Source organism: Hyla sarda, chromosome 2, assembly GCF_029499605.1.
Source record: "Hyla sarda isolate aHylSar1 chromosome 2, aHylSar1.hap1, whole genome shotgun sequence".
NCBI classification, from domain to species: domain Eukaryota; kingdom Metazoa; phylum Chordata; class Amphibia; order Anura; family Hylidae; genus Hyla; species Hyla sarda.
The window spans coordinates 283,712,872-283,730,817 of NC_079190.1; the positions used below are offsets into that span (position 1 = coordinate 283,712,872).

General features: G+C 40.9%; 1 protein-coding gene across 3 annotated transcripts in view; it reads right to left on the reverse strand.

Moving 5' to 3' along the window:
• EYA3 (EYA transcriptional coactivator and phosphatase 3) overlaps positions 1 to 10,992 on the reverse strand; it is a 55,669-nt gene extending 44,677 nt beyond the window's left edge. The window contains exons 1-3 of one of the 3 annotated variants that reach the window (XM_056557296.1): positions 10,932 to 10,992; positions 10,541 to 10,584; positions 662 to 732 (exon numbers count right to left, since the gene is read on the reverse strand). In XM_056557296.1, the coding sequence (XP_056413271.1) occupies positions 662 to 732; positions 10,541 to 10,569 (100 nt within the window). In that variant the 5' untranslated portion in view covers positions 10,570 to 10,584; positions 10,932 to 10,992. The remainder of the gene's footprint in view (positions 1 to 661; positions 733 to 10,540; positions 10,585 to 10,931) is intronic. The other 2 variants (XM_056557295.1, XM_056557294.1) reach the window with 2 other exon arrangements.
• Between the last annotated feature and the right edge of the window lie 6,954 nt (positions 10,993 to 17,946).

A 17,946-nucleotide genomic window follows, 5' to 3' on the forward strand; every position in this document is an offset into this window, starting at 1 on the left:
CTCATGGTGTCACACCCCACCCCCTCAATGCAAGTCTATGGGAGGTGGGGTGACAGCCATCAGAACAAATGCTGAGCAGCGGAGTACCCCTTTAAGAACTTGCATGAAATAACAGACAGACGGCCATGTAAACAAGCCCTAACCAGTTTCTCAAAATACCAGCACAGAAGACATAGCACAGAGGAAAATTTGCTATGGCAAACGCACCAAAAAAAAAATAAAAAATTAAAATAAAATAAAAATAAAACACCTGGCACCCATGCTCTCCACCACATTTATTATGTGTTTTGGACATTTTTTTCCTAGCTTGTTCGACAAGGGAATGTGACTTTAGTAGAAATGGCAATGCACACTAAAATTATGGAAAAAATTTAAGCCAACCGATAGGTAATGTAAAAGTAGATAAAAAAAAATCAAAAATAAAATAAATCAAAAATAAAGAGTCTAAAAATACAACAAAATTATCAAACAGCCTTGAACACAACCCCACAACTTGCAGGATTAAACTGTGAAATAATGGTCAAAAGTGGGTGTACTCTACACTCTGAACTAAGGGGTGATGTTATACAATATCTTCTCTTCTAGCACTGATACATTTTCCCATCTACCTTGTGATTTCATTTTTATTTTATTTCATCTTAACAAATTTGTTAATACTCACTTTCATTGGATATTGTATGGTTAGAAGACAGTGAAACTTTTTGAGAGCTGCTTTCACTGTTCGTTCCTTGCCTAAAAAAGAATGGTAAAAAGAAAAAGGATAAAGAGGGAAGATAATGTCCTTTTTTTATTACTAACATTTACATAAAAATATTGACTTAGGGTGGGTTCACAACTCGTTTGTAGTGTAAGGGAGCTGGATCCGGTTGGGAGGAGTGAAAACCGGCCACTCCCGCTCCCAGTATCCCATATACGGTTTTCTAACCGGAGCTAAAACCGTGGTATATCACGTTTTTTGGTCAGTTCAGGAAACCGAATACGGGGCATAAAGGAGACAACCGGAGTCAGCGTTTGACTCCGTTCGGCTCATTGAAATGAATGGGGGTTCGGGCTGGATCCGGCTGGGATACGGGAGCGAACGTACACTACAAACATTGTGTGAACCCACCCTAAAGAAGACAACTTAAAAATAACCGCTGGTTACATACATATATGAACTCAATGGGGAGATCCATAGCAACCAATCAGATTGCTTCTTTAATTTTTCAGAGGCCTTTAAAAAAATTAAGAAGCGACCTGATTGCTTGCTACTGGCAACTGGTCAACTTTTCCTCTACACAGGATTTGATGAATCTCCTCCAATGTGTGTATGTTCCAATATTACTTCCACACGTCTGAAGATATTTCAATAAAACTTGGTAAGCATGTTATTTATATATGCCAGCTAAAAATCTAGAATACTTAAAGTAACCCTAAAAGGGGTAGTCCAGTGGTGAAAAACTTATCCCCTATCCTAAGGATAGGGGATAAGTTTGAGATCGCGGGGGGGTCCGACCGCTGGGGCCCCCTGCGATCTCTCTTTACAGGGCCCCGGCTCTCCGCATAGATAGCGGGTGTCGACCCCCGCACGAGGCGGCGGCCGACACGCCCCCTCAATACATCTCTATGGCAGAGCCGGAGATTGCCGAAGGCAGCGCTTCGGCTCTGCCATAGAGTTGTATTGAGGGGGCGTGTCGGACGCCGCCTCGTGCGGAGGTCGACACGCCCCCTTCCCGCGGGCTGTCGGGGCTCCGTACAGGAGATCGCAGGGGGCCCCAGCGGTCGGACCCCCCGCGATCTGCAACTTATCCCCTATCCTTAGGATAGGGGATAAGTTGCTCACCACTGAATCACCACTGGACTACTCCTTTAATCATCCCCCATTCCCAGGGATGGATTGTTGGCTGAAGTCCCAAACAAGTCTATGCCTTCCAGTACCTTACTCCACAAGCTCTACTCTGCATCTCTGGGTGAGCGTGTCAGCATAGCTTGAAAGCCACACCCTCTCCAGCAAATAATGCCCCTTCTATTTTTGACTTTTTTATACAAAGTGGGGGAGGAAAAGTTGACTTTCAGAGGCCTTTTCAAAAATAAAAGAAGCAACCTGATTGGTTGCTTTGGCAACTGGTCAACGTTCCCTCTGCACAAGTTTTGATAGAGAGAGAGAAAACAAAGAAAAAGAGAGAAAGAGAAAGCGAAAGAAAGAAAGAAAGAAAAAGAAAGAAAGAGAAAGGAAAAGAAAGAAAGAAAAAGAAAGAAAAAGAAAGAGAAAGAAAGAGAAAGAGAAAGATTATATATATATATATATATATATATATATATATATATATATATATATATATATATATATATATATACACACACACACACACATATATATACACATATATATACACACACACACACATTATATATATACATACATACACTCAAAAAATAGGCACAGCACTCCAACAAAAAGGGTGATTTAATATCTCATGTCAGCATTACATCGTTTGAACTCCTCCTGGCGCCATTTTCAAGCATAGTGATACACAAAACTCAGAGGGCTTTTATGCCCAAACAATTCATCAAGTGCAAATCAATTCCATAGAGTGCCAATTAATAAGAATCATAAAAAAACATTAGTGCATTAATATAATTATACAAAGTAAAGTGCATATATGTGACTAAAGTGTTACGGTGCATATTGTGCAGGAAAATTATAATCAAAGTTAAAAGTCCGCTTGAAAAATACAATTCATTACTTGTTTGCATATAATAATAAAATAAACACCTGTGTACACAAAACAAACCAGAAAGCTAATACACACTGCATGATGAGGAGGAGACATCCACCTGCTCCATACAATGGCGCTGCGAGTGTGAGCTTTCACCTAGTGCGTCTGCGTGAGCAGGCTAGGAACACTTCCGGGCAAAAGATCGGAGTCATGTGACTATCTTGCCCACGTGACTCGTTGCCCCGGCAACCACAGACTCTGTGTGGGAGGCAGTGTATGGGGATCGCGAGAACACGATCGCAAGCAGCCATACATGATCCGAGCCAGTGCAAACACAGAGTGAACCAAAATAGATGCGTTGCATCAAGAGAGCATATCGGCACTGTAGACCTAGGTGGCTCAAGAGAGGGAGGCAATTCACATAGCACACAAGGAATAAAGAAAAGGATAGTGAAGTAGTGGAAAAGAGAAAAATTGACAAAAATTTAATAAAAACAAACAAAAGTAATAAAATCTAAAAAAATTATTTTTGTTATAGCTCATCCTCCATATACTGGATTACACACTGATAATGCTAATAGGGTTACAACTTGCACCGCTAGGGACGGATCCCTAACTTGAACCAAAATTAGGCCAAGGTGTTATCCGTCAAAGGGGGAACCCCTGTGTTCAGGACCATCAAGTCCCCACCCCACTAGGGTCCATCCCACCTTAGCTGCTTACCAAGTGTGTCTGCTTCCTCCGCAGCGTTAACCCAAGACACCAATCTCAAAAAAAGAAAAAAAATGAAAATAATAATAAAAATACAATCAAGAAAAAAAAAAAAAAAGGGATAAAAAATATAAATGTAGAAAAAAATTAAATGAAGAGCAGAAAAACTGATTTTTAGGAAAGAAAAAAAAAATGGAAAAACCCTTTGAGAAGGAATACCCAAGGGAATTCCGTAAAATATTTGCCTTTTTTGATATATGCCTTGAACCCTCAAAATGAGTCTCCCATACCCAATCCAGATACTGCTAGACCATCAATGCATTTGTGCAACCTTTATCTGGTTCTTCACAAAACAAAAAAACTCAACACATTAATAACAATTTTGCAGCTTGCGAATTTCACATATGTTGGAGTAGGTGATGTCTCCTTCAAATTCTGAGACAAAAAAAAAGAAAAAAAGATTATTGTAATTACTATATCAGAATTGTGTATCACATTTCATATGCGTAAAAAGAGGGATCAACAGATAAGGGAAACCCAAAAGTATCCATATACTGTACCACCTATATATAATTCATGTATCTAGATAGTACTAAATTTGAGAGAGAAACTTCTAAAATCGACAACTGATTTACCTCAGACTACTAGACAGACTGTACTTAGTACACGCAACACCGGTTCTTTTCCTTGCCTATCATGTGTTGACTGTAGTTTCATGGATCTAGTTTTATACATCCTGAGACTAAGATTGAATACCCATTGAAGTTTTATCTTACGTGTGACTCAGCGTGGGTAATCTGTGCTCTGACTTGCCCATGTAATCTTGTCTATGTGGGACAGACGACTTGGAGCTTAAAAGACACGGATCAATAACCAAAGATTCAGTATACGTAAACATCGGTTAGATCTCCCAGTGTCCAAACACTGTGTTTGGACACCTGGAGAAAGATCTACATTTCATGGCAATCGATCACATCCCGAATCCTGTGAGAGGGGGTGATAGGCTGGCATCCCTGAAAAAACGTGAACTGTGGTGAATACATAAATTAAACACACTACGTCCCCATGGCCTTAATGTGGATTTTCGTACTATCTAGATACATGAATTATATATAGGTGGTACAGTATATGGATACTTTTGGGTTTCCCTCATCTGTTGATCCCTCTTTTTACGCATATGAAATGTGATACGCAATTATGATATTATAGTAATTACAATAATATTCTTTTTTTGTCTCTTAGAACCTGAGATTTGAAGGAAACATCACCTACTCCAACATATGTGAAATTCGCAAGCTGCAAAATTGTTATTAATGTGTTGAGTTTTTTTGTTTTGTGAAGAACCAGAAAGGTTGCACAAATGCATTGATGGTGTAGCAGTATCTGGATTGGGAATGGGGGACTCATTTTGAGGGTTCAAGGCATATTAAAAGGCAAATATTTTACGGAATTCCCTTGGGTATTCCTTCTCAAATGGTTTTTCCATTTTTTTCTTTCCTAAAAATCAGTTTTTCTGCTCTTCATTAAAAAAAATTTGTACATTAATATTTTTTATTCCTTTTTTCTTTTACTTTTGTTTTTTGGTTGAATTTTTGTTATTATTTTATTCATTTATTTTTTTTATTTTTTTTTAGTTTGGTGTCTTGGGTTAGCGCTGCTGAGGAAGCGCGCACACTTGGTAGGCAGCTACGATGGGATGACCCTAGTGGGGTGGGGACTTGATGGTCCTGAACACAGGGGTTCCCCCTTTGACGGATAACACTGTGGCCTAATTTTGGGTCAAGTTAGGGATCCGTCCCTAGCGGTGCAAGTTGTAACCCTATTAGCATTATCAGTGTGTAATCCAGTATATGGAGGATGAGCTATAACAAAACAAAAAAAATTATTTTTTATTTTTCATTTTTTATTTTATTACTTTTGTTTATTTTTATAAAATTTTTGTCCATTTTTCTCTTTTTTTTCACTGCTTCACTATAATTTTCTTTATTCCTTGTGTGCTATGTGAATTGCCTCCCTCTCTTGAGCCACCTAGGTCTACAGTGCCGATATGCTCTCTTGATGCACGTTGCGCATCTATTTTGGTTCACTTCGTTTATGCACTGGCTCGGATTATGTATGGCTGCTTGCGATCGTGTTCTCGCGATCCACATACACTGCCTCGCACACATCGTCTGTGGTTGCCGGGGTAGCGAATCATGTGAACAAGATAGTCACATGACTCCGACGCACTAGGTGAAAGCCCACGCTCACAGCGCCATTGTATGGAGCAGGTGGATGTCTCCTCCTCATCATGCAGTGTGTATTAGCTTTATGATTTGTTTTGTGTACACAGGTGTTTGTTATTTTATTAATTATATGCAATCAAGTTATGAATTGTATTTTTCAAGCGGACTTAACTTTGATTATAATTTTCCTGCGCATTATGCACTGTAGCGCTTTAGTCACATATATGCACTTTACTTTGTATAATTATATTAATGCACTAATGTTTTTTTATGATTCTTATTAATTGGCACTCTATGGAATTGATCTGCACTTGATGAATTGTTTGGGCATAAAAGCCCTCTTAGTTTTGTGTATCACTATGCTTGAAAATAGCACCAAGAAACGTTTTAATGCTGACATGAGATATTAAATCACCCTTTTTGTTGGAGTGCTGTGCCTGTTTTTTGGTTCTTGTCTGTGGATGGACTCTGATCAAGTCCTGAGGGACGCTGGCACCATTGCTATATACACACACACACACACAATTTTATATTAGCACTGCAGCTGGCCAGGAAGAGGGCCAGCCCGATGCGCTGCTGAAAGAACACTTGTCTTTCATAGCGCTGCGGCAGCATATGTACATAGAAGCACTGTGGGGGCCAGATAACGCTATACGTCTGCCCCCACAGTGCTTCTATAATTATATGCCTCTGCAGCACTATGAAAGAAAAGTATTCTAACAGCAGCGCATCTGGCCGCGAAGCCGGCCGTCCCAATGCGCTGCTGAAAATACTTATCATTCATAGCGCTGCGGCGGCATCTGTATATAGATGCACTGCGGGGGGTCAGACATCTATCTGGCCTGCACAGCGCTTCTATAATCATATGCCTTCGAACGCTATGAATGAAAAGTATTTTAACAGCAGAGCATCTGGCCGGCCCGATGAGCTGCTGATAGCATACTTTTCATTCATAGCGCTGCGAAGGCATATTATAGAAGCGCTGTGGGGGCCAGACCTATGGATATATGTCTCACCCCCACAGTGCATCTATATACAAGGGGGAATCCTACATATGCACATGGGGGGAATAAGGGGACGCACTGAAGTTTAAAAACCCCACCGTTACATTAAGGGCTCCTGGCAGGGAATTTAAAAATGAAAAATAAAATACCTCGTACATCGCAGGGGAGCGCAGCAAGTCGCCCACTCCCCTGTTTAATGACTTCTAATCATGGGGTCTCAGAAGTGAGACCAAGTGCGGTCAATCCCTCAGCCCCTATACTACAACCCCCATCGTGGAACAGAGTCTGTTCCACAATGGGGGTAGTAGTAGTACAAATACTAATTTAGCCTCCCCAGAAACCGGCAGACTCCCGCAGCCAGGGAAGTATTACTCCCATCACGGAAACAAGTCTATTCCATAATGGAGTAGTAGTAGTAGTCCCAGCTGTGGGAGTATGGAGGCAGAGGTGTTAAATCGGCCGTACATGAGGGATGTTATAACGGATGTTTTAATGGATGAATATGCCCGTTATTTTGACAGACGTTATTCAGCCGTTATTATACATCCGTTTTTATACAGAAAACGGATGTTTAATAACAGATGAATACACAAAGTGAAAGGAGCCTTAGGTAGGAAGACCGGCAATGCCAGGTACTCTGCTAGCTTACCTATAAAATATGCTCAGCAGAAAGATAGGCCTCGTTTACAATGGAAATCGCTCTTCTTGTAGCAGCCTTCTCCAAGATTGTGCAGATATTAATGTGCTGTCCCATACACTTCTCCAGCACAATCAAATTTCTTGTCGGAAGTTCTGTGACGGAACTTCCGACAAGTTAAATGTGTGGCAGAATCCCATTAAAATTAAATGGGAGACTGCTGCAAGCGGAATCCGCACGTTATTGACACAAAAATGTGAACATGGCAAGGTCACTTTGACTATGCAGTATTGCATATTCTACATCAGCATGTGTAAACCAAAACCAGGATTAGAATACTCAGAAAATGTGCAGATTTGCAATGTAGTTTTCTTTGTGTTTGTTCCACTCCTACTTTTGTTTACAAATACAGATGTAAAACAAATACAGATGAAAATACTGCCATCTGAAAGTGGCCTAAGGCTGCATTCACATCTCGCAAACCGTATGTATAGACATGTCATTGAAAACCGGATGCCAACCGCAGCATCCGGTTGTGTACGTTTTGCACCATTTACGGTTTTTAATCAGTTTTTTTTTTTCCCGTACACAAAACCGTAGTCTACTGCGGTTTTATGTCCGGGTGAAAAACCAGATACAATCCATAGACTTTTTTGAAATGGTGGTGAATGGAAACTGTACAGAACCATATGTGCGTACGGTTCCATCCGGTTTGCACAATACGGTTTTTCAGTTTGCACTTGCAAAGTGCACGCAGAAAGTTCTTCCCACAAATAGAACAAGAACTTTATTTAATTAAAGGACAAACATAAAACCGTATAAGTTTTTTTCCCAAAAAACGTATTAAACTGTATGCAACCGGACATCAGTTTTCAAACCGTATACAGTTTAAAACCATACAGAGATATATACGGTTGTACAGTGACCCCCCGACCTACGATGGCCCCGACATATGATCAAATCGACATACAATGGCCTCTCAGAGGCCATCGCATGTCGATGTCAGCATCGACATACGATGCTTTTTTATGTCAGGGCCATCGCATTAAGTGCTATCCGGCAGCGCAAAATGCTTAAGCTGCTGCCGGATAGCAGCTTAATGTTCCCCGTGTGGTGCGGTGAGTATTACTTACCCCTCCACGATGCTCCGGGGTGCCCTCCGGGCCCAGCGCTGGTCCTCCGGTTTCTTCTCGGCCCTCTCCGGTGAAGTCACTACGCTGTTGCGCACGCCATCCCGTCATCCAATAGGAACGGCGTACGCAGCAGCGTAATGACGTCGCTACACAGGCCCAGTAAGGCCTTGCGGAAGATAGTGGAGGACCGGAGAAGACCAGGAGAGCCCAGCGGAGGACCGGAGAAGACCAGGAGAGCCCAGCGGAGGCCCGGGGTCACCATCGGGAGCGGCGGGACCAGGCGAGTACAGCTTCCTATACTTAACATTGTCGAATCCATCGTATGTTGAGGGATTCGTGCAAACGATGGCTCGTTTGGAATGAATTACCATCATATGTTGAGGGACCACTGTATACAGTTCGGTCCGGTTTTGAGACACACTTTTTTTATTTATTTTTTTTTTTTTACAAAAACCTGATACGAGAACCACATTGCAAAAACGAGATGTGAATTACATACCATGTATGTGCTTGGAAAGTTTATAACATAAGGAATATGTATTAGGCTATGTTCACATGTCAGAATTTCTGCATGAAAATTCTGAATAAATTTATACCCAAATACACTTCAATGGGATTCCGCTGTCCCATTCAAACAGCAGAATTTCCACTGAAGTGAATAAGCAATAATTTCTGTGGAATTTACTGCAGAGTTTTAATGCAGAATTCTGTGTAGAAATCCTGCCATGTAAACATAGCCTTATACAAAAACACTTATTTTCTTACAATGGACCCACCATAGGACTATACACCAGTATACATCTGAGCCATCCATTGAAACTAAACATCAGGAAACTCTCCAGAGAGCTACCTCCAATGTAAAGCTCAGGTTTAGTGTGAACAGAATGTTTTCCTATACAAACATACTAGGCCTGTAGAACTGCAGATGGCTATGAATGTATAAAGCTTGTCTAAGGCCTGTTTTTTTTTTTTTGTTCCAAATGCCACACAGCATTTTTCTCAACACTATAGGGGAGATTTATCAAAATCTGCACAGAGGAAAAGTTGCTGAGTTGCCCATAGCAACCAGATTGCTTCAAAAGTGAAAGAAGAGATATGACTGGTAGCTATAGGCAACTCAGCAACAGGTTTTGATAAATCTCCCCCAATTGGAGCAAAAAAATAAAAAAATAAAAACATGCAGGTTTATCATTGGCTTTTTCCCTCTCTTTTCCTATTTCTTCAATTACATGACTTGTTATAATTAAAACACGGAAAAAATGCAAAGAGAAAAAAGAAAAAAAGCCAAGACTAAAACCTACTATTTCTGAAAAAACGCCACCAAAAAAAACAAAAAAAACAACATCTTGGGAGCGTCAAAACAACAGGAGAGTGTTTGACGTTTTCTTTTAGGTAAAAAAAAAAAAAAAAAAAAAAAAAACACTAGAGGAAAATTAGCCTAAAATAACTGATATGACGTCTCATTAGTTAAAAGCAAAATAATGTTAACTATTTATTGGTTAGGAAAAAAATGACTGTTCTCACAGAACCTCTCTAAGCAAACTAACCACACAAAAAGCATAAAAGATGTTACACTAACATGTCAATCCGGAACATATTCTTTTCCCCAGACACAGATAAGTTAATATCGAATTAGCTCTAAAGCAAACAGGATTTACAGCTACAAGATAAAACTCCCTTTTATTTAAATTGCGTATGTCAATATAACCAGGGAGTTTTGGTATGACCAGCAGATCTGCAATGCATGAATCCAACAGGAATGGCAGGGAGGTCATTCAAAAAGATTTAAAGACATAGCATAAGAATATCATTAAAAAGTCTATGAATATCAAAAGAGCTGCCTTTAGAAAAACTACACTATCAATGGATGGTTGATACTATTTTGGAATGGTCCTTTGAACGCATTTATATCATCTATATGATCTTCACATAAGAAGCCGCCATGACATTAAAATTATTTCATAATACTGTTTGAGCAATATAGATACAGTGCAGTGCTTAACACATTGTATGACATATGCAAGTCTGAATAGAAGCGATTACCTTATGGCCAAAAATCAGTACTGAAAAATTGCAGCAATGATCATGGTTCTCTTTTAAAGAAAAAAATAAAATAAAATAACTAACTAACCTTACAGGTTCCTCGCTGGCATCCTGCATCTTTGCTTTTTTGACCTGGAATGAAACAAACAAAACGCAATTATTAATGTTAAACTACAATAAATTGACACAAATTGAATGGTTGTATTTTGGCATGGCAATGCATCTTGTCTTTTCAGGTAACCTTTTCAGGTACAGTAAAATATGCAAAGAGCTGCCTTCAGATAATGCTACACAGAAGGCAATAAGTCTACATCTGAAACCGGATGGTTGGGGCTTAAGTAGTGTAGCAAGAGTGAAATTTGAGAACGATTATCAGTTAATCCACATAATCCCAGTGGAAATTTTCTCCCCAAATTCAGATGTACAGTTTTTTTTAAATATAATTACTGCCTGCCTTTTACTACTTCACCTAAGGTTACCTATAAAATGTCCTAATTTTCTATATTGGACTCTTCAAAATAGATGTCTTCCAGCAACTTTTCCAGCATTTTGAGCTGAAATTGAAAGTTAACCTCTTAAGGACACAGCAAATTTTGGCCTTAACGACACAGGAAATTTTCTTCATCTGAGTTTTTGTTTTAAAAGCAATATTCCCCCCCCCCCCCCCCCCCCCCCCCCCGTTCACAGACCCATAAGAGGGTTTGTTTTTAGCGCAACTAATTGTACTCTATCACATCCCAGAAAAAAAGGAATAAAAAGTACAAAGAATCAGCATTTTTAGACTTTTGTATTCGTTTAAGACAGTCACCGAATGGGATTATTAAAATTATATTTTAACAGTTCGGACATTGACACATGGGCTACCAAATAAAATAAAAATGAAAAATAAATAAAAATGTAAGAAATACAAATAATTTTGTAAAATGTTAAATTGTGTAGGGAAGGGGTTTAAAAGGGGTGGCAAACTTTTTATTTTATTTTTTTAAATCATCTTGTGCCAGAAAGTTAAACAGATTTGCAAAAAACATTTTGAAGCTTCAATTAAAAAAATCTTAATCCTTCCAGCACTTAGCTGCTGTATAATAAAGAGGAAGTTCTTTTATTTTTGAATTTCTTTTCTGCCTGACCACGGCGCTCTCTGCCGACACCTCTGTTCATGTTAGGAACTGTCCAGAGCAGGATAGGTTTGCTATGGGGAATTGTCCCTTCTCTGGACAGTTCCTGACATGGACAGAGGTGTCAGCAGAGAGCACCATGGACAGACAAAAAATTTATTAAAAAAGAAAAGAACTTCCTCTGTATTATATAGCAGCTGAGAAGTACTGGAAGGATTAAGATTTTTTTTTTTTTATAGAAGTAAATTACAAATTTGTTCAAGGTTTTCACCGGAGCACCCCTTAAAATTTTTCATTGGTGGAGTAGCTTATTCACACAAATTATTATTATTATTTTTTTTTATAAAAACACTTTAACCTCTTAAGGATGCACCAGTATGGCCTGGCTGTTTTGCATTTGGCGAACCAGGACATACATGTATGTCCAGAGTCCTGTCTGGAATATGAAGTGAGCAGAGGAGCTGTGTTCACTTCATAGACCACAGGTCCCGACTGCTATCATGCTGGTGCCCGCCATTAAACCTTCAGATAGCGTGATCAATACTGATAACGGCATTTGAAATATATGGGGGGGCATGTACAGAGACTCATTGGACCACCCATGGCACAATTGCCGTGTCAAGATGGCGAATGGAGATCTCCTCATCGTTCGTTTAAAGATTTAGTTCCGAACACTGGGAGCAGGTGGGTGGGAACCCGCCCCTCATGATTTCACGCCCAGTCCCCTCAATGCAAGTCTATGGGAGGTGGTTTGATGGCTGTCACGCTCCCTCCCATAGACTTGCATTGAGGGCGTGGGAACTGACGTCATGAGGGGCGGGGCGTGATGTCACGAGGGGGCGTTTCGACACCCCCGAAGCCCACTCCCAGCGTTCGTAACTAAATGTTCCGAACGTTGGGGAGTGGAGTACCCCTTTAAATCACATTGACCCACAGAATAAAAGGTAATGCTATTAGTTTTACAGTTGCAAAATTGAGGTCTTTTTCTTCAATTCTCCACCACAAATATTTCTTCTTGTTGCGCTGTAAGTTTTATGGTAAAATATAAGGAGCCATTCCAAACAACAATTTGACATGCAAAAAACAAGCTCTCATATGGCTCTGTGGATGGAATAATTAACCCCATCCTGCCCACGACATACATGTACGTCAATGGGTCGGGTGAGCGGACATGACGGGGATCCACAGATTGGGTCCATGTCATAACCGGGAGATGTCCGCTGCTATCAGCATCTGCCGGTAATAATGGACATCGGAGATCGCTCAGATGTCCATCATTTAACGGGTTAAAAACCATCATCAATACAGATCACGGCATTTAAACATTAAATGCCGCTATTCCCTGGTGTCTAGTGGTCCCATAGCCTATGGGTTGCTAGGGAAGTCCAAGGCCTTACCTTGTCCTCTGCGTCTTCCCTGGCTCTGTGATTGTTAAAGGCTGCCTTTTGCAGTCCTTCGCACTCGAGCACAGATTTGATGTATGGATGTAATGCAATAGTATTTAATGATGGCTTATGATAGGCCCCTGGAGGTGCCAAAAAGTGAGTAATAAAAATTCAAATCATTCCCCTTTTCAAATTTTTTTGAACACTGTACAAACAAGAAAAAAACACATGTTTGGTATCAACGTGTGCATAATTGTTTGAACTATTAAATTATGTGTAAACGCAAAAAAAATTTGCTTATTTTTGGTTACATCCAAAAAACACATAAGTGATCAAAAAGCCAGAACTACACAAAAGTGGTACAGTAAAAAAAATAAAATAAATAAACTACAGCTAATGACGCAAAAAACATTCCCTAACACAGCTCCGTAGATGGAATTTTTTTTGCCATCATTGTGCTTGCAGTGGCCCATAAAAAGAGTTAGCATGTCAGATTTACCATATTTTTACCATAAGTTAAAAAAAAAAAAGAAAAAGAAAAAAAGAAATCAGTAGAAAGTAGGGCTGCACCTAACGATTATTTTAATAATCAATTATTTCATCAATTAATCAGAAAAAAAAACTTTGACATGCCCAAAAAAGGTGTTTTGCTGATTCTGCTTGAAAAATGATGTACAATGGCCATATTAAATGTTTCTAGCATGTGATGTAACCAAACAGCAGCCATTTTTGATTTATTCATGATCCTGTACAGCAACCGGCGTAAATTTGTTATTTCCAGATGGGTAACTGTCTAAACTATTAAAATAAAATGTTAATGTTAAACTAACATTTTAATTTTAATAGTTCAGACAATTAGCCATGCGGCAGTATCAAATATTTTTACTTATTTTGTATAGCAATAGGAAAAGGGGGATTCCATTTTATTGGGGGAGCGGTGTATTTACTTTTTTTACTTGAACTACAGACACACTAGGATGCAATGCTCTGCACATACTCCTGTGTATAGCAGTGTGTGTGTGTGTGTGTGTGTGTGTGTGTGCGCATACACTACATACACACTGCTATACACATGGGAGTATGTGCAGAGCATTGCATCCTAGTGTGTACTACAGACACAAGGGTGCAACGCTTTGCATATACCCCTAAGTGTATAGTGGTGTGCAGTGCACATCGCTATACCCATGGGGGGTATGTGTAGAGCATTGCACCCTTGTGTCTGTACTACAGACACAAGGGTGCAATGCTCTGCACATGCCCCCATCAGTATAGCAGTGTGTATGTAGTACATACATACTGCTATACACATGTAGAAGACACTAGGGTGCAATGATCTGCATATACCCCCGTGTGTGTCAATATGCAATGCGGCAGTAACAGTGGCAGGAACAGTGGCAGGGCACATTAAACAGCAGGAAACTGGCCCACCGGCGGCAGTTGTTCGGGTGAGGTCCTCCAGGGCAGCCTGAGGCTCCATAACATGAAGGCACAATGTAGTGCGTTCACAGGTGGTGGCGGGGGCGGAGAGCAGAGCAGCAGCGTGCCTGATTGGTGAGCAGTGGGTCAGCGGAGGGTGGGACAGGGACTTGACATACAGAGACTGCAATAGTGCGGCCTAGCACCTGATTAGTTGTCAGCAGCCTTATGATCGCCGGCGCCCGGGCAACAAATATGCCAATTATTCGATAACGGGATTCATCGACATTGAATCCCATTATCGTTGAAGCCCTAGTAGAAACTAAAACTTGTCACGCAGAAAATAAGCCCTAATACAACTCTGACAGTCGAAAAATAAAAAAGTTGTGGGTCTTAGAAGGTAAACAGGAAGAAAAGAACGTTAGCCAGAATTTTTTTTTTTTGCTAGGTCATGAAGGGGTTAAAGAGTTATGGCTCTTAGAAGGCCGGGAGAAGAAAAATTCTCATTCTTTTGGCAGCTGTGTTTAAGCATCGGAATATCCCCCGCTGAAATTCCATAGTATGTATTGTGCAGTGGAATCCTATTGCCAGCAATGAGATTCTGCTGCACTGGAATTTCTGACTGAAATTGTCTAAGTGGAATTTCGTAGCGTGAACCCAACCTTAAAGAGAAACTGACAGGCTGTTCACCTGCACTAAACCCAATATACTGGGTTATAGTGTGGGTGAACCGCTCTAAAAAAGAGGAATTACATTATCAGTGAAATACTTGCAGAGTTTTGGCTATTTATATTAATTCATATTGCGCTGTTGTGCACAATGAAGACGGGGTGCCGGCACACCGAGCTCCCCTGTCCATTCAATATTTACCACCCACCCCCATAATAAATATGCAAGTGTCACGAGCCTGCTGGTGGGGGTGGGGGGGGGGGGGGGGGGGGGTGCGGGTGTAGCGAGGCAGTGACAGCCTCTCACGCCCTAGTGACGTGAGAGAAGACGTCTTGCATATTCAGTAGGGGGGGGGGGGCCTGTGCGTTGAATATTGAGGAGGCAGGGGGTTAAAACATCTGTTTTAAAATGGATCACTTCCTGCTAATTTCTCATTGGCTGAAAAGGACATCGGGAGAAAAAACAGGAGCATATTTAGTGCAGCTGATTTTTCTGCCCATTAACTTCACTGGGTAGCAAAATCAGCTGCACAAAATATGCAGCCGATTCTGTACGTGCAAGCGTACCATTACGGTAGGGTCACACGCATCAGATCTGCAGCGTATTTTACGCTGCGGATCCGCCAGTGACCCGACCCATAGTGTGCCTCCAGCTGTTGCCATTCCCCCGCCCCTCCCCCTGGCCTGAGTTGCAAAGTGCACTTGCAGTGTACTCAGACACTGCAGAGCAGCCACAATGTCTGAGTAACTGCGCATGCACGTGGCGACTCGCAGGGCCCAGTGTGGCTGCTTGGAGCGACTGATTGTGTGAATGAGCCCTGAGGGTACATTCACACATGCATACTTTTGCTGCAGATCAGCTGCTGGAGATTGCTGCCCAACGACTACAATAGGTAGCAAACTCTGCTACAGCAGATCTGCAGCAGAAAATACACACGTGTGACTCTACCCTAAGGACTCGTTCCCATGAGCAGATTTTCAGCCGCTTATTCTCTATAGCTTTTTTTTGCTGGTAAGTCAATGATAAAATAAGCATCAGAAAATAAAAAGAAGATCAAAATTCCGCTTGTGTGAACGAGTCCTTAGGGTGTATATACATACACACACACACACAGTATCCTGCCTATGTTTGATGCACCGGATTTGAAACTGCAGACTGTGTATAGTTCAATGTGAACTAAAATCAAATATATATTTTATAAAAAATAAAAAGAAATCAATAAGAAAGAATTACAGGTAATATATCTATCACATGTGATGACTTTTAGCCTGCAGACACCCAATCTATTTGAAAACTGCATTATGCCATGTCTACCCGATTGGCATTACTGCCAGTAACATCAAGTGTCAATCTTTAGAAGATTTTCATTAAAATGTACACGTTTTTGGCGCAACTGATACACTTGAAGATTAATTGGTTTAATGCCACAGGTGGGAAACAGATAAAGGAAACACGTGTCCTCCTGTACCAGCAAGCGGAAGGTTTATAGACCTTAAGATAAGGTGAAAAGTACAAAGAAAAACCTTTCCCCTTGTACTGCTGAACTTTATAACCCTAAGGGCTTAGGAAAGCCTTATCTGGCAATAGTGATGCCTTTCAAAATGCTGCAGGTACTGATTAATAACTCTGGGTAATGTTATCTAAGGTGTACTATGGCCCTAACACATCTTATCCCCTATCCAAAGATAAGGGATAAGATGTATGATCACCAGAGTCCTGCCACTGGGGACCCCCGCTATCTGTCAAGTGTGAAGACCACAGGGCTGGAGTATCGTGACAATGCAATTCTATGGGAGGGGTTGTGTTGACCCCTGCATGATGATACATGGAGTGGGTGTGTCGGCACGCCCCCCTTCTGGGGAATGCCAGGGTGCCATGCAAGGGATCGCGAGGGGGGGGGGGGGGTCACAGCGGTCGGACTCCCCGCGATCTGAAACCTATCCCCTATCCTTTGAATGGGGGTAAGTTTTACTGCACTGGAGTACTCCTTTAAAATGTCAGCTTCTAACCCCTAAAACTTTCTTATTTTCTATATGTGGGGCTATAAATGGGCTTATTTTTTGCGCTGTCATCTGTAGTTTTTATTGCCACCATTTCTGTTTTGATGGGACTTTCTGATCACTATTTTATCCTGCTATATGAAGTGACCTGCTATATGAAGTCCAAATCTGGACTTGTAGTTTTGCCACAGCTAGACACACAGATGTAATCTTTTGCTTCTAAACACAGATCAATGCTGTGCCATAGGAACCCATAGTACCGCACTGATCAATGTTATGTGTGCTCCATTATTACAGGCTGCCTGCGTTATTGAAGCACTGATCAGACGAGCCGGAGGTAGGTGGGGAACCTCTGCCCATCCTCTCAGCTGATCGGGACCCTGCTGGTTTTACCACGGGTATCCCGATCAGCTCCACTGAGCTATCAGCACTCACTTGGTTTCGGCATTTTAGACACCGGGATCAACGTTTCACCTGACTGTCAGCTCCCGTGCATCACGACATGGCCCCTCAATTGTGTTGCCCACTGTTTCTCCTCTCAGTAGTGCTTAGATAATCACAAAATTTAGCGAAGGGCTAAATCGACATATCGCAATCAGCAATAATTATGATTCGATTGCAAATGGGATATATTGTGCAGCCCTAGCACCACCAATTGTACTTTGTAATGAAATCAATCAACTTCGACAAAAAAATCTCAATTTTGTAACTTTTGGGGGCTTACGATTCTAGGCAGTGCAATTTTCGGTAGAAATTGACACCTTATCTTTATTCTGTAGGTCCATACAGTTACAACCATACTCAAATTATATAGGTTTTATTTTGTTTACTTATAAAAAATTATAAACTTTTTGTAGAAAAATTACCATGTTTAAAAATAGCCTCTTCTGACCCCTATACATTTTTTTT